Source organism: Empidonax traillii, unplaced genomic scaffold (genome assembly GCF_003031625.1).
Source record: "Empidonax traillii isolate 1590-97213 ecotype Southwest subspecies unplaced genomic scaffold, ASM303162v1 scaffold250:size724861, whole genome shotgun sequence".
In the NCBI taxonomy this organism is placed as follows: Eukaryota; Metazoa; Chordata; class Aves; order Passeriformes; family Tyrannidae; genus Empidonax; species Empidonax traillii.
This window is the reverse complement of record NW_020955443.1, coordinates 238,103-256,201: the sequence shown is the minus strand read 5'-3', so window position 1 is coordinate 256,201 and position 18,099 is coordinate 238,103. Positions and strand designations below refer to the sequence as shown.

Below are 18,099 nucleotides of genomic sequence, written 5' to 3'. Positions count from 1 at the left end.
TGTAACTTTTATAGTACCACCTTAGAAATCCTGGTAGATGCAACTGCAAAAAAAAAAAAAGAAATCCAAAAAGGAAAATTCTATGAAATATTACAAAATTGTCATAACCTTGTTCTTTAATTACAGGACAACTTAATAGGCACTTTGTCCACTGGAATCTGTGTGTTTCTGTGGGGAAACTGTGGCAAAACTAAATAACACGGAGTATCAGGAAAAAAATGAGTAGTTTTAGTGTAGGGAACATGGATATTTCTGAGAAGAATTGGATCCAACGTCCATCTGGTCCATAATTGCTGAGTGTGGCCAGTAGCAGATGCTTCAGGAGGGAGGTGTAAGATTTGTAGTAGGGTAGCCTGTCAGTCTGCAGATTTTCATCTTCCTCTGCTTGTGGGGACGAGTCTAAGTTCTGAAACATAGTATTTAAAAGTCTTCCCAGAAATTCATCGGTGTCATCATTTCTAAATGTTCTTGAAGTCCATGCAGGTGTTTGCTACATGAGCAACCATTCTGGCTTTTTCTGGCAGTGTCTTTAATTACGTGCCTTTTAAAACCAATATTTTATTCTATTAAATATTTATTTATTAAGTGTGAATGTCTCAGATTTTCAAGTCATTAAATTCTTCTTTTCAGTTACAAAACATAAACCATATTTCCATTTGTTTTTTTGGTTTTGGAGTTTGGTTGGTTTTACTTTTATTCATATATCCCCATTTGTCCGATTTCAAAATACCTTATTGTTTTTATCTTTTTTTTTTTCTAGCCATGTAACAGCTTTTTATGCTTTTTGGGGTTTCTTTTTAAATTTATATACAAAGCTTTTAACCATGTACTCCCCTGTCTGCAGTTTTGAAGTCTCCCATTAGGCATTTAGAGGTTTCAGATTCAAAATGAAAAATGTGATATTACTAGTTGGATTATTATTTTATTGATCATTGATTGATTTGATTATTTTTATTGGTCCCAGCTTTGATTATGTCAAAGAAAGGGATTGCATAGGATTACAAGGGATTACAAGGATATTAGTGATTGGGATATAAAATCTAATACTCTTGTATCAGAAAGTGTTCATAATTTCAATGATTAGGGGCATAGAAAATGACTGATTTTCCCCCCACAAAATCAATGCATAGAGTTCGGCTTTTCCAGATGTCAGTTCAGAACACCTAAGTCAGAACCAACCTTAATCCCTTTTCTCTAGAAGGAGTGTGAGTTTAATTAGTTTGAGGAACTCTTTGGCACATTGTAATGTCCCGAAACACTACGTGTGGCTGTTAAAAACCAGCCTCTGATAAAGACTACTATGACAATTTTGCCTAATTTTCAGGCAGTCAGGAAAATAGTTAATAAAATATTAGTTTATAAATCAAAGGCATTCTTATGATCTGTAGGAAAACAAAACAAAACAAAACAAAACAAAAAACCTAGTCTCTGCCTGGTTTGCAGTTTGTAACCGAGCTGGCCATACCTCTTAGCAAGAGTTAATGAGAGGAGCTTGCTATTTCAATATTCCTTCAAAGTGAAGAGGATTCAATTAAGCTATTAAGCAAAAGTATAGGGTTTTTTTCAAACTTCTTTCACTCAAGGTGTGCAACGGGTGGGTGGATGCAAGCACTGGAATGGTGAAAGCTATGAATTTTGAATGTATAAATTGCTTTGATTTTTTTCTTTCATGTGTATTGATGCCAAATTGAATGCTTGCTTCTGTGGAACAGCATATTGCATGCAAGTATTATAACTTTAACAAGCCTGAAAAAATACAGGTGGCCTTGTACTGTAAGATTGTAAGAGCAGAACCCATTCATTTGATGTGAAATGGATAAGAAAAGGAGATGAGAGATCACCAAAAAAAAAAATCTAACTTGATTGATGAACGTTAAGGAGGAAATAGTGTATATTTCATTTCTTGGCATCAATCTAGGAAATCATATTTAGCGTTAATTAAATCTTATGTAATACCTTTCGTTTGAAAATAGAAGTGTATTAGAAATACTTATTTCTTAGATCTCACAAATATTATCCCCATTTTCTACCTGAATTTGCACTGCTTAGGAGAGTAGCAGAGCTAGACAGGGAACCATCAAATGTGAACTCCTGTGTTTAGCAGACAAAATACTGTCCTGAACTTCAGCTTAATCCCTGGATGCTTAAGATGGGGTAGATGTAACTGTGCAGCTCTGAGCAGTTCCTCAGTTAACTGGCAATGTGACTGAGCTGATGGGCTGTGCTATTCAGGATGATAAGGACAAGAAACGGGATCCTCTACCCCAGATGGAGAACCAAGCTAAAAGAGCTGTGCTGCTTTCAGCGGGTGGAGTGTGTAGAGTTTGTAGAGTTGTGTCAAGTTTATTTTGCTGTCCATGCAGAAATTGTGAGGTGATTTACATTGCTTCTACAGGTTTTTAGGCACACAAAAAAGGTAACACTTAATTCTGGTCCAACCTTACTCCTCCTGAATGCAGTTTTACTTTTAGAGATGAGGTGATCAGTAAAAGCAATGCTCTGAGTGGTTTTGAAAATCCTTTTCCTCCATTCCTAAGTTCTGATAAATTTATGATAAATGTTTTATGTATATTGTAAATTCTTCTAAGAAAGGACTTTTCCTTACTAAAGTATTCAGAATATATGGCACTCTAATCCTGACTGAAGGCAGGAGACACTACTCTGGTGCAAACAATAACCAATCTATCATGTTTTTATTGCACTGGGTTTAATCAATGCAATTATTTTCACTCATTCCATTGATTCACCGTTTATTCATCTTTAGTATTCACTGTTCTGATTTATATCTTTTACATGTTATTTCAATGATTATGAGGATGCCCTTGCTTTAATTAATTTAGTTGCATTAGAAATTATAACTTTTCATGTAACTGTATTCTCTTGCTACAGATGATCCTGGTCTTTTCATCTATTTCTTTTTTGTATCCTGTGTCCCAATTTCCTATTAGAAATATGTTAATCTGTTTCCCTCTGCTTCTGACTGTGTTGTAAGTGACTAATAATTTAAGATCTATTATTAGAGCTCACCACACTGTTAGTCAATGTCACATTGTAATTTAAGGCAGTGTGAAACTATCTTAAGAAACTGTGAAAAGTTATTACTAGTAACCATATTGATGTGTCAGCCATTTGCAAAGAAGTATTTACTTGAATAACTGCTAGGTACTGAGGAAAGTCTGCAATGGGCATTTTTTTTAAATAATGGGATCACAGGATGGTTTGGATTGGAAGGGACCTTAAAGGCCATTTAGTTCCAACCCCCCTGCCATGGGCAGGATCACCTTCCACATGACCAAGTTGCTCAGAGCCCCATCCAGTCTGACCTTGAACACTTCCAGGGATGAGGCATCCATAACTTCTCTGAGCAACCATTCCAGTGCCTCACCATGCTCATAAAGAAGAATTTCTCCTTTATATTTAATCTAGAACTCTGCCCTCTGTCATTTTAAAGCTGTTACCTTGCCCTGTCTCTCCAGGCCCTTGGCAAAATCCCTCTCCAGCTCTCTTGTAGCTTCTTTAGGTACTGGAAAGTTCTGAAAGGTCTCCTTGGAGCCTTCTCTCCTCGGGGCTGAACAACCCCAACTGTCTCAGCCTGTCCCCATGGGGAGGTGCTCCAGCCCTCTGAGCATCTTCATGGCCTCCTCTGGAGCTGCTCTTAACAGGTTAATGAGAGGAGTTCTTTCTTATGTTATATACTAATTGCAAAGATATTTGGAAATGGATGTTACAGTTTTATGACTTACACTCCCAGCTATGGTACTTAAAGAAGTAATAAAATAGATCTAATAGGAATACAGTCTAATCAGGTGTACTGTATTTTTCCTACTACTACACTCAGGGATTATATGGGCTATATTACATCTATTTTGCTGTGGACTTAATTCAATCAAATACATTTATTATTTCCATTGTGAAAGTTCATTTATGTTTCAAACCAGCAATTTAGGGTGCTACTCCTATAAGCACTCAACAAATAAATCACAGTGGCTATGCAGGACACCTATCAATACAGGATATGGCAGACAAAGAGAAAAACAAAGCAGCAGTTACATCTCCTTACAAACCAGCTCTAACTGAAGAGCTCAGGTCCGTGTAGCTGCTGAGCTTTCACAGCGTTGCTGCTTTCAGCTTCACGCTCTGTGCTTACAAAGGCGACTGTCCTGATAGCACAGGCACTGGATCAGGGTGTGTGTATGTGCCTACAGCTTCATTCTTCAACCCTCTTGTTTGTCAGCATGAGGACCCCCACTTTGCACATAAGTGAAAACATTATTTCCTGGAAAGGGCTCAAGTCGCTGAGCAGCTAGGAGTTAATAGGGGTATATTAGTGAGCCAAACACTTTTACTTTTGACCTAATTTGCATTAGTAAAATCATCCATTTGCAACTACATTTATTCCAGCTCAACTTGAAAAAAGGTATATTAACAAAAATCCTGTCTCCATAAGTTCATGCATTTTTCTGCAAATTATGTTGGTTTTAAGTAATATCTTGTCACGTCATCAAATCCCTGAATGGCTTTTATAAGTTGTCAAGCCCAGTCTGGGTTTACAGCCATGGCCTTTATGTTTCCAGAACATGTGGAGTGGCAATTCTTTTAAATCCATTAATGATTTTTTAATTTTCTTTGGATGTTTATTTTCACTTATCATTGTGTGTTTGACAAGTAGTTGATGACACGAATGGAAAGCATTGTTAGAATTTTTTGCATATGTTATCTAAAGTCTCTGAAATTTTTCAGGTTAATTGCACAGATCCATGATGAATTGTTGTTTGAAGTAGAAGATTCTCAAATCCAGGAATTTTCAGGTAAATACAATCTCTCTTGCTCTTTCTCTCCCACCCCATTTTTGCTCTCTATATCCTGTGATTTCTCAGAGAATAAAGAGCTAATGTAGCAAGAAGCAGCACATTGATTCTCACAATTAAGAGAATGTATACTAAGCAGATTTTTCTGAATGTTTTCCACCCCTGGCTCTTATGTAGATAAAACGTGATATACTTCTCATCTGGAATTCATCACCATGCTTATTTGTATTTAGTTTTCTTATCAACATTCCATCATCCAGCGTGTGAATCCTGTAAAACTAAATAATAATATTTTCTCCAAGGTTTTAAAGGGTTTTAGAAGGAAATAGACCATCTTAAAAAAGTATGGTTTGGAAAGTAACTTCCTAAATACTTTAGGTTGGGCCCAGTTACACAAAGAAGTATGAAATTCTTAATGTAACCATATATAATGTACTGTAATTTCTAAGTTAGTTTACTGCTTTTTTTTTATATTGAGAAATCTTTATGATGGCACTCTCAAGGTTAAGGTTAGTAAAAGCTCCAGCCTACGTTTTCACCCTCTCATCTGGCTTACTTCCAGACATTATTTCCTAAGCTAGAGTTTGTCTCAGCATCTGGTACAAATTTAGTTCACAAGAGAGGGCACATAGGAGGCTGTTTGGTCTCTTCTCCAGTAAGTAGTGGATTTATTCCAGTAGGCACCAAATATTTATTCACAAACTTTGGTCTTGTTTGAAGCCCAACAACATGTTTGGCTGAAACAATTAGCAGAATGTCACAAATGTTTTAAATGAACCATACAAGAAATATCTTCCATTATAACCTAAGCATCTAATAAAAAATTAATTTTCACCTTCCTGTGCTGCGTTCATGTGAACAGTGCAATTTGCTATATTAGTCTCATTTCATCATTGATCCCTCTTGTGAGTATTAGTTCAAAATGAGAACATTAAACCTCCACCTAATCTAAACAAACTACCTGGGAAATATTTCAGTTCAATATATTAGGGGCATTGTAATGAATTAGGTTAATATATTAACATTTGACCTCTAAATACAGGAGTTCAAATCTGGTTTAAATTAAAAAAACACCATACAGTTTATTCGAGATTGCAGTATCTGCTCAGAAAAGGCAATGTCTAAAAGGGACATAGTTTCAGAATTAGAAAGTGTAGCATACTGTAAGAAATCTGTAAGACAGCAGATAACGATTTTTATCTTATTTTACATCAATTTGCATTAAGTGTATCACTAATATTATACCCAAAAAATGAAAATTATTCATGGTTGCATATACATCTAGAAAATCACAGATTCTTCCCTCACTGGGTCAAATTCTGATCTGTATTACCTGTATGAATTTGTAGCAAATTCAGGAAAAATCAATACTTTCCAAGTATAACAGAAAAAGCTCTAGTTATTGTCTGGACTCCAGTAACACATTATCCCACTGCAGAACCGTGAGGACTGGGGGGCTTTTTTCTGAAAACACAAAGTCCTGTTCAGGTACTCAGGACTGGAGAGTGCACACCACACAGCAACCAGCTCGTGTCTCTCCGGGTGTAGCTGCAGCCTGCAGGACAGACATATCTGTAAATTCCTTGTCGTGCTTTGGAGTTATCACCCTGTAATTGAAGTCGCCAAGATGACCTTTAGAAAATGTACCTGGGCAGTTCTAGAGGTGTGAGATACCTTGGAAATTGTCATTGCACTTAACATAGGCTGCCAAGCTTGAGTGGGAGTTTGTTTCATTCTGCTGACTGAAGATTGATTTTTCGATTTGTCTCTACTTTGCCCTAAGAGGCAAAGGAAAAAAGAAAATTCTGCATTACAGGAACTTTCAGATATACTCACTTATGTCAGAACAGACGAATGTCTTATTCTTAACACAAAAGGCCAACGTAGGACATTCATTTCCTTCTTCATCTTGTGATTTGTTCATTTCCTTCCTCTTTATTCGTCACTGGGGTCGGGGCTCCCCAGTACAAGACAGGAACAGACTGGAGAAAGTACAATGAAGGGTCACAAAGATGGTGAAGCGTCTGGAGCATTTCTTCTATGAAGACAGGCTGGGAGAGCTGGGGCAGTTCAGCCTGGAAAAGAGAAGGCTCATGGGATCTTATTAAAGTATATCCATATCTGAAGGGGGAGGCATAGAGGAGGGAGCCAGGCTCTTTCCAGTGGTGCCCAGTGACAGGACCAGAGCCAATGGGCACAAACTGAAACACAGAAGGTTCCCTTTGAAGATTAGGAAGCAGTGTTTTACTGTGAGGTTGGCTGAGCACTGGCACAGGTTGCCCTGAGAGGCTGTGGACTCTCCATCCTTGGATGTGTTGGAAGACCATCTGGACACGCTCCTGGGCAACCAACCCCATGTAACCCCTATGAAAGATGGGCTGGACCAGGTAACCTCCAAATGTTCCTTCCAACCTCCCTGAGTCTGTGTTTTGTGAGTAGTCCTTCTATTGGTAAAAAAACTAATCCAGGTTGTCTTAAAAGGGTCCAAGGCTGGCTCTTCTTCAGTGCCATTAATGAGGATTTTGCTTGATCAGAATAGGCAGAGAAAGGGTGCATCTGCACTAGCATCCAACTTCCAGTCAGAAGTACATGCTGAAGCAGATCTCCCTATTGTCCCAGTCCATGGTGTGAACAGTTTTGGTTCACATCACAGAGCAGTCTGAGAGCAGTTGACCTAGATTCCTTTCAGATAAAACTAAATAGGAACACTCTTTTCTCCTAATCTTTTCCAATTATTTTGGGAGCTGCTGACTGAGGCAACAGATTAGGTATATGGATTTTAAACCAAAGAAGTGTCACTAGGATGCCTGCTCCTAATTCACTTTAGTGCTTTGGAAGTCAAAATATGGTTTTCATCTCTTTACCCAAAATTCTTTCACCTTTTTTTTGTAAGCCCTTACTCTTCTTACTTTTATTTGCCAATATTCTTTAGATGTCAGCTTTGTCTTTACATATCTAATGAGCTTTTGTCCATTCAGAAACTTTAAATCACAGAATCTGCTGACTTGCAGTTTCCAGCCTACAGTTTAATGATCCAGAGAGAAATTTCAGTTGTACAGTCACAAAGCTCAGTAAAGGGAAAGACGTGGACTTAAAGCTAAAGAGCAGTGTTTGAGGGCTTTAATGGACTACAGTTCAGTGCTGTGTTATTCTCCTGCATTTAGTGTGATCCAAGAAGCACTGGCCTACTATTCAGTGTATTTGCATTCTGATTCCAGTCATGCTTCTGATCTACTTTTCCAGGAAAGCAACTACAAATACAAACTCTGTTTTCTTATTTGCAGAATGAATATGAAATCTTTAAATATTTTTGCATTTATAAATGAGGGCCATATAGGTAAATAGTATTATTTCATTAGATCATAGTGCAGAACATAAGCCTTTTCAGCAGCATTTCCCTCACAGAAGTGTTTCCTTTATATTGTTACACAAGATTAAAATGTCTGTTTGCTTCTAAGACTCTCCTGAATGGAGGCTGAGAACTGCCACGAGGAATCATAATGCTGGTGCTTTCTCTAGTTGTGGTTAGGACTTCATAGACCCCAATAAGAATTTTCAGTACTTTTCAGTATACAGAAATCCGATTTATAGTGCATCTAATAACACACAGATGATTTTGAATCTTTTGAATCTGACAAACAAGAGGTAAGCACTAAGGTGTTCTTTTTCTCTGATATCTACTTCTGCACAAAGCACTGTATGTAACAAGTTAGGTGTTATCTGTATTTTGCAAGAACACCTTTTTCCAACAGAATCTGTCACCCACCCTTTTGTAGTATACATATGGCTCGCTCTGAATGGACAAAACATCATTTATTTATAACAAGGCTTTGAGTGTCCAAGCTTTGACACAGTCTGAAATACCATGAAGCACATCCTACTCTGAACTGTGTAATTTTCAGCGAAGATATGGCATATTATTTCCCTCAGTTATCTGTTTAGGGCAAGAACATGACAGCAAAAGAGCTTTTTACAATCCTAATTTCCTATTAGAGGGTGCTTGGGATGTTCAAATCAAAACATTTGGCAGAAAGACTCTCAGCTTTACCATCAATAATCTGCCTGGTTTCTAGCCAGTTTGCCTGCCTGGCTTCCTCACATCCTGAGTTCTCCAGCAGCCCAGGAAGCAGAAAGGCAGATGATATTTTGGGAATGCCAAAAACTGGGCTCTTGGATCTGAGAAGCCTCAGCATCTCTCGTTCTGAAGTCTGTGTAATCAGGTAGATAGACTGTCCCCAGATCAACCAGTGAGTCTGTTTAGGGACTCTGGAAGAGTATTCAGGAACTGCGGAATCCAGTTTTTCATTTTGTGGAGGCTGTTTCTGCCGCTCCATGCTGTGCTTGAAATGCTTCTTTGCCCTTGGATTATTCTGAATACTGCTAAAAGGGGGAAGTACACTTTGAGGTGAAGAAATGCAGAACAATATATATATATATATTTTTTTTTTAAGTAAAGGGATACTTCTGCTTACAGCTGTAAAATCTGGCTTCTGATGTGTGTTCTGTAAATACCTGGTGGATTTGAAAGGTGAACTTTGCCAATGGTGATTACCATGGATCCTTCCATGTCTTTCTGCCTGCTTAATTGGATCCATTAGTGATAATTAAATGAAAGACACTTGGTATTTTGAAGTAACATCTTTTTGTAGAAATACATGTGTTTCAGTACTTTGTGTTCAATATCACAGTGCATTAGAGTAATTTTTAGAGGTTTATTTTAGAACTCATAATTATACCTTATTGATAGAATTAAAGGATTTCTGCATCTGTTCTTATATTTTGTACATGTACACATAGAATTTTAAACAATTTTTCTAATATTTTACCAGGTATAAAATATTTCAGCTGAAATACTTTATCTAAGAACACCAGAAGGACCAGTTTAAGGAAAAAAAAATCAAGATTAAAACTAAGCCTACTTATTTTGCTATTCATATCAATTCAGAATCTTACTACCTAAAGAACAGTATCTTAGGTTTTTTTTTATCATCTGCCAGTACAAATTTTTGGCTTGTACACAAACTCCATGAAATTTCATTTTATTCTGCTACAATTTCCCGCTTAATGGGCACTGAAGCAGCTGCATAAAAATGTGCACATGTTCAAAAGGCGACTCAAGTAACAGAAGAACAAAAGAATGAACTGGTCATCACAAGTTAGTGACATTTTCTGTCCTCTGAGCTGCCTTTTTCTAACTTGAAAAACACTGGTGCATAAACTAAAGATGCCTCCAGATAGCCTTCAATTTGCAAAAATCCCTGTTCCATAGATCATATGTCTGGCCAGCTTTGACATGTTTCTGGAGTCATAATTTCATAGGTGAGTGCGCTTGAAAAATGTCTTCAGTTCGATAGGGACAAATAAGCTTTTGTTCCACAGCAGGCATGCGTGTCTTTCCTTTGTTCCTATTCACAGCACTTTCAATAACCGTATTTATCCTGGCCAATATCAAGAAAATCTAATATATGCTAAAACATACGTTAAAATTTCAGTTCCCTTATAATCTTTCAACTTTGCTGTCACCAGGTTTTTTTAAACATAATATTTCAGCGTACGTACTTAGCACTTACAAAGCATTTCAGAATGAGTATAGTCAACAACTCTCCTAATTGCTGACTCTGGGTTTTGAGAGAGAAATTTACAAGGATTGGGAGAGCAGCATTTTACAGATGCCATTGCAGTATATAGCTGGCTGTAAAGGAACATTTTAAAATTAATAATTTATGTGCCCCAGATATACTAGATTCTTGACTGAACAGAAATAATTATTATTCCCAAAGCCTCTAATCTAAATCTTAGAAAAGAAATAAAAAATTAAGAGTGGTAGACACAGATCTATTTAAACACTGCAGTTCCTTTTTTAGTGACCGCACTCTAAAATGTGTATGAGATAAAGAAGATATAGTTGTGTGTGTCTGGTTGTTTATTTTGAGCTTTGAGAAAGAGGGGAGTTTCAAGGAGATTTGAGAAAGTAGCATGAGAATCAGATATTATGTACATAGGACTAAAGGGGGCCTATCCTGCGATTACATACCCCTGTGCCATATGGTCTCCTTTATAAATTATCATCTCCACATGAAAAATTACTCCCACTAGGGACTGTTCCAGAATTTCATCTCTCCAAAATCTAGAACTTTAAATTTCCAGCCTAAATGTATTCAGCCACTATACCTATTTACTTTTGTGCAAAGACTGTAATTTAGTTTAAATGCTTCCTTCTTCCCTGTTTACTATCTTAGCAGATGACTGAACAGGAATGGTAATCCAACTGCCTTTTCTTGATATTTCTGTTAGTATATACTTATTATTTCATTCAAAATCTGTGGTAAAGTAGATGTAGGTAAATATTTTTTATATTTGCAAAGGTGTGATTTCAAAAGGCTGAGATGCAGGCACAACAACTCAGATTGTTTGAAATGAATGGCTTTACAATGCCACCCACTAAACTCTGGGTAGAGAAGAAGTCAGTGTGACATGAGAAAGAGAACAGGGAGCCAAACTGACACAGAAAAAAGGGATGTAGAAAATGGAGCAAACCCACGGAGAGGTTTTTAATGGTTGTCAAAGTGAATGAGGAACCATTGGGTTTGTTCACTAATGTGGCCATTTTAATCTGTGCTTTTTAAAATTAAGAGCAGTTAAGAATGCAGCAGAATTCTGACTGTGCCAGATGCCTTAGAGCGAAAAGTCTGTCAACCAACAGAGAAAGCTGTTGCAATCATTGCTGCCATCATGAATCCCCTTTTGTGGATAACAGTTGAATAGGAGAGAAGTAGTCAAACTCAGAGGTCTAGAGAACCAGGGGAAAACTGGTCTAACTCAGTGCATATGCAGACAGCAGCCTTTATCATACTACTCATATCTTTCAACCCATGAATCGATGCTGCTGACTCATGCTCCATCTTTTTTTGTCTGTTGGAGCTCTTTTTGTGAAGAAGACCTATGCCCCCTTTTGCCCAAATGCTCTGTTCCTGTTATTTGTCTAATAGCACAAAAAAAATTGCGAAGTTGCACAGAGTTGAGTGTGCCCTTCATAAGTGGTAGAACATACAGAGCTGACTGATTCTGCATGAGAAGTGCAGAATCCAGGTGTTATCCTCTCAAAAGCCTTCCGGAGTCATAGCCTGGTAGGGAGCTTACTGATGGAAAAAATGTTTATCCAGGACTTACTGGCCACCCACTTAGCCTTCTGAAGGCATCCCACCTGGCTAGGGTGCCCCAGCGTCTGCTGCATTGCTGATCTCCTGGAGCCAACAGCTTGTTGAAATTCAGAGTGGGCTTCTCAGTCCAACACTCCTCTATTAATAGCCATGTTGACTTGGACTGGATTTCAAATGGGTAATTATTTAGGCCAGCACTTCTCCCTTCACAATCTGCAGTTGCAATGTTTGTTTCTGCGCTCCAAAAATGACGCCGTGTCCTACGCTGGACGATGAACTACCTCAGATCTAACATGAAGCAAATATATAGGTGTAGCTGTGCATAGATGTGTCAACAAATGCCTTGGTTTCCTCAGCTTTGGCATTTGAGCCGCTGATACTCTGAGTTACTGCATAATTCGGACTTGATGGAAAAGCTCATGACAGCTCATTAGCACGCAAGTCTGAGTGCGCCAGCACGGCCTGAGCCCTGCACTTCTGTTCAGGCAGAAGCTACTTATCCTCATCATGATTAGCAAGCCATCCTCAGTGTCACCCATGTGACACCAAACATTTCATGCTGCTCTTCATTGCTGGCATCATTAAGGGGAGGTTTTGGCAGCAGCCGGAGCAACAACCATACACAGCTTCTTACAATTCTTGTTGCTCCTTTTGCCTCTGACCTCAGCTGCCAAAGAGCCACGATGTGCATCGGGGGATAACTTCAAAGGAAGCTTCTTGGTAATCACGTGGGTTTCGCTCCAGCACCTCGTATCACATTCCCTGCTATCCCCCACTTCTGAGGCACATGACCACATCCATTATTTAGTCATCCATCCTGTCAGAGCAGCGGAGAGTTGCTCCATATCTTGTGTTCTGGGGCCGCCTGGTATTCCTATTTCACTTTCACTAGCCAAAAATTAACTTTTTTTTAAAAAAACTGTTTATCCACTGAATCTCTCTTTGATTTTTATTAGAACAATATGTGTTGCAGCAGCAATCTTTGTCAAGCAAAACACTAATTAGCAGGACCAATGATGACAAATCTGATCCCAAGTGATTGATTTGGAATAATTATAGATGCATTTGCACAGTAATAGTGAGCACAGTGTTATGGCATGATGAGTTGTTAAGTTACATGAATTATACTGAAGTTTAATTGTTTAGATTCTTGAGAGCTCCACTATCCCACAGGGAAGATTTTTTTAAAATTTGGCTCTGATCTTTTTACTTTGAAGAATAAGATATTTTAAAAAGTTCAGACTTCTAGTGAGGTTTTTTACTAGCTTTTTCTTCTCTTTTTAACTGAGTTTTATGGCTGCACAAAAAAATTAAAATGTATAAAATGTAACCAAACATATAGTTATGAGTACTGAACTTAAAAGCTGAGAAATTCAGCATTCAGATATACTGTATGTACCTCTATATGAAATATATTAGTGCTGTGCTTCTTTATATATGGGATATAAGTTAAATAATTCTACAAATTTTACTGTAAAATTCAGTTTAAAATAAGAAATTGAAGCTTCCACAAGAGACTTAAAAATAATCTGAAAAAGTTGTAAATGGTAAATTTTTTACACAGAAATGCAAGCATTTTATAACAGAATATAAAGCATGTGATTTTATATATGTACATATATATAACAATGCTAAAATGGCAAATAAAGCTGTAGGTTTTCAAATTAACCTTACAGCACTGGTGAAAAGAACAATGGAGTCTCTGCAGCAAACAACAGCCTTGGAAGTACCACTAAAGGTAGGGATAATTCTGAATTTCCATTACTGTCTCAGGCATGCTTAGCCTTGTACATTATCGTCATCATATCAAAATCTAACAAAAACTATTTTGCTTTCCACTTCGATATTTTCATATTTGTGGGTAATTGCTTTTTAAAATTACTATAAAAATTCTAAAGGAAAATAACTGAAAGAAAGTCAATCTCCCTTTTGGAAGGTGAGATTGTCTTAGCAATGCAGTGTGGTAATTTCAAAATCTATTTCATTCATCGCCATGAAACTTCTGTTGGGTGTGGTAGAGTGAAAAATATGTCCCTTTAATAGGCTTTCTAGATGTGCCAGGAATTTGTTACTGTTGAAAAAATATTGCAAAAGATCTTTCTTCAGTAATTTTCACTTAGAAAAGGGGTCTATTTAACATTTCCATGTGGATACCTAACAGACAAAGGAGACAAAATCCTTGGTCACTGTTCAAAGCAGAACACATCATCTGCAGACCAACATCTGTAAAAACGGAGTAAATAACTACACAGCTATTGTATTTATCTATGTATTAGACCTAATTGTAATTATTTTATAAAATAATTATATTTCTCTCTCTACTGGTACCCTTCACCCTTGTCAACTACTCAGCTTTTGTTGCTTGATAGAAGACACTCTCAAGCTTTACAAACTGCATTTCTATAGGTTGATTACATTTTACACCTGTGTTTGCTTAGCTCCTTTTGTTAGAAATTCCTCAAAAGAAAAAGAGAAGCAAGAGTGTTTTTCCAGGTATACTACATTTAAATATTTTCAATTACCTTTAATTTCAAGCTATACTACCTTTAAATATTTTTAACTGTAATTAAAAGCATGTATTTACACTCATACTGCTATAAAGTTCATAAAAATAATCAAATGTGGTATTGTTGGTGACATACAAAGTTAATAGCAACACTGTAGTCCTTCCTTAGAAGACATTTTGGTAGCTTTTTGACAGGCAACAACTTGCATATTTTACCTGAGGAAATCATGGCCATGAAATAAATATGAACACTTTAATAGGTTTCTAAGAAAGACAAATGTTTACATGGTTACTGAGAATGTTCAAAATTACATGGGCAGAATATCATTTTAGTGCTCCATATTTCAGACTAACCATTGTCTGGCAGAAGGTTTCAATGTCCCGTGGACAAATGGGACACATCACCTTATTCCACCTTATTTCCACCTTATTCCCCTCTGTCTGAGGTGTCCTATTGTCACACACTGACAAATTCATCTCGATGCATTAGCAAATGGATTCAATATGTCATTCCTATTAGAAGAATAGTTCTCTGTTTAAATTCAAACTCCAGCTATGTTTTAATAGATGAAGGGAAACATTCTTGGACAACAGGCGGTTCTCGGGGGGTTTCAAGGATCAGGACTTTTTAGTAGACAGTAGAAGTATTTGGAAAGATACATTTCATTACCCTTGTTTGGTCTCCTTTTCCTGAGCAAATTACTGTAGGAGTCCTGACATACTTTTTATTCCTACAGCACTCTAGACTACATGCATCATGAAGATACTTCATCTTCCTCTGAAGCATCACAAAGAGATCAATGTCAGAGGCCAGATAGAAAACATAACATACCAACAGCTTGATCTCAGAGAAGAAATTGAGAGTGATCTTTTAAAAAGAAGTCTGTATTTTTATTCATGTTGTTTACCCTTCTATAAGAATATGTCTTTAAGGATTAGGGATGCTGAAGATGAAAAGGTTTTTGTGAAATGCTCCTGTTTTCCTTCAGCAGACTTACTTCAACTAAATATGTGTTATGTGCTCTGTTAATATGAATATTATTTTTTAATATGGAGACAAAATGTCACTAAAGTAGAGCACACATACAGTCTTAATGGGGAGAGATCTCTTCTTCTTCTTTGAGGTAAAGAATGCTGTATCTTTGAAGTAGCTTTTTTTCCAAAATAGAGTCCTTGCTAATGAGGCAGCTTTCATGTCAGCAAATCTACTGTGTACCAGAGCACCAGGAACTGCAAAACAAACTGAAATTAAACCAAAGCAACAATAAAAATACCCCAGAGTTGAAAAGTAGGTGGTAAAAAAAACCCATAAAGTTGCTGATGACAAATATCAAAATCATCACGATGATTTTTTAGCCCTTTTGAAAAGCATAATGAGATGAATTTTGTGTTAGCATATTCCTTGCAATTCAGTAACATGTATTTGCAATTTCAAAACTAAAGGTTAGTCTTAATTGTTAAGGTATTTTAATCAAAATTGTTGCAATAATTGAGTATTAATAGAAATGAGGAACATTAAATGATGGATAGGTATGTAATCGAGAGCAGTATCAGCATCCAGAGGGAAAAGCAAAAATAGTAATCTTGCTATATGCAATGTGTTTGTTTGTTTAAATGTTTTTTTTGTGTTTTTTTTTATTCTGACAGGTTCCCTTGAAAGTGATTCTCACCACTGGGAAATCATGGGGGTGTATGACAGAATTGCAGGAGATGTAAAGCAGCCATCGGGGATGTTATTCAGTACCCGAACACCTCATTGGCCTCTGCTGATTCCTCACTGAATCACTAGGCAACAGCGCTGCTGGATCTTTCATAAGCACCTAATACTCTGCATGTGAATTTTTTTACTTCATTTTGTCTGTAGCCCTAGGCAACAGCAGTGAGATAAAACTGGTTTTTACCAGTTCATTGTGTTTCCTTTAGCCAAGGTAACCAGCGGGGAGCTGCTTTTGTTCAGAGCTAAATTACTACATGTAAGAAATGAAACAAGACAATATTAACCCTTTGGGAACATCACAAATATATTTGAGTTGGAGGGATGTTTAGACTTGAATGTTAAATATTTTGTGAGGTGGGTGTGTAAAAATACTTCTACACTGCCACTATTTGAACTGTATCAGCAAATGCTTAACTGTTGTATTCAGCTTATTTTGTATCTTGTGAGTAGAATGCAGATGCTTGGTGTTCATGACACATTAAATGTCCTGTTCCCCAGAGTAAGAAAAAGAGCTCTTTGGAAATGAACTTGATTTTTATCTAGAATTTTGAAGCAAAACAAGTAAACAAAACTAGAAGCATAAATGCAATAAAAATAACCAGATTTTTGTCAGTTCAGTTAATTTCAAACTCAACTTGCACACTGTAGCCTCAGCATACTTTAGAGGAAGTATTATAGTTTTGCCTAATTGATTACTTTTATTACTTACTTAATGCTAAGTATTGTTTGGATAAATTTTAGGATTTTGCCTTGTGCATCTAAGGATTCAGACTTTTATTCTAATGTTTGGATTTTTTATTGATAATTTGGTTTTCTGTAGAGTTTATTCTTTAAATGAGCTTGTTTCATAACGTTACTGTTTTACAAATTCTGTCTCCATACTTGTGGAATATGAAGCTGTCCTCAAAGTCTACTACTAATTATTCAGAAGTTAAAGTCAAACACAAAACTTTTTAAGAGGTGTTCAGCATGTTTCAGCATTAGACATCAAAATTATACAATTTAAATTTTAGAAATGTATGGTTACAAAGACTTTGCAGCATTTTTAATTTGTAGAGTTAAATAATTTTTCATTGTACTTAAAAAGCATTAAACTATTAAACATTGTTTTCTTATGTTGCTTATTAATCATACATAACTTGTCAGCTGAAGTGAGTCAGTAGTTTCTAAAAATGGATTCTTATAGTTTTAAAATTGGCAGTGATCATTTAAGCGAAGTCAGAACCTTCTGCACATTAATGAGGGGCAGCTCCTTGGCTGGGGGTCCAGCCTGGGTGGCTCTGACTCTGCACCAGGTCGTGTGACCACAGGGCCTGATTCCACCTTTCCAACAGAGAAGAGGTGGCACAAATTTTCTTCTGCTTTTTTGCTATTTTCAAGCCTTCTGTGTTTGCAGTGGCGTTGAAAAAGTGAATTGTTCTGCTGTCTCATGTGGTTCGCTCCTCTTGAAGACCTGCTGTTTTCGGGAGGCCTGTACTAATTAAGCCCAGTTCCTCTAAGGCTACATTGCTGACCTTCCTACTATATGGAGGAAGCATCATTTTTTTTTCTACATTTCCAGCTGATTTCCATCTTGTGTATTTTTCTTAGGATGCTTACTTTTAAACTGGATGTTGTATTTTTTCAAGTCCTGAACAACACTAGGAACACTCTTCAGCCTAACAAATAACAAAAACATGCTTAAGAACAAAAAGAACCTCAGTCCACTTGTGTGAATTGACATCTGTTCAAATACGAAGCTACAGAAATGCAGAGGTCACCATACAGAACAAATTTTCAAACACAACCTTTTACAAAAGACTGTCAGTCACAGTTCCCCAGACGTGTGCACTTTGTAGAGGTTGTCATACAGCAGGCAAAGTTAATATTTTATTCTCCTTGTGTTGCAGTTTCTTCATGGTTTTAAAT

The 18,099-nt window shown here is 36.9% G+C and overlaps 1 protein-coding gene across 2 annotated transcripts in view; it reads left to right on the top strand.

Moving 5' to 3' along the window:
• The window catches only part of POLN (DNA polymerase nu), a 109,317-nt gene extending 92,048 nt beyond the window's left edge, over nt 1–17,269 (top strand). For both annotated transcript variants that reach the window (XM_027889073.1, XM_027889074.1), the window contains 3 exons: nt 4,741–4,808; nt 13,645–13,706; nt 16,122–17,269. In XM_027889073.1, coding sequence (XP_027744874.1) covers nt 4,741–4,808; nt 13,645–13,706; nt 16,122–16,190 — 199 coding nt within the window. In that variant the 3' untranslated portion in view covers nt 16,191–17,269. The remainder of the gene's footprint in view (nt 1–4,740; nt 4,809–13,644; nt 13,707–16,121) is intronic.
• Nucleotides 17,270–18,099: the final 830 nt, after the last annotated feature.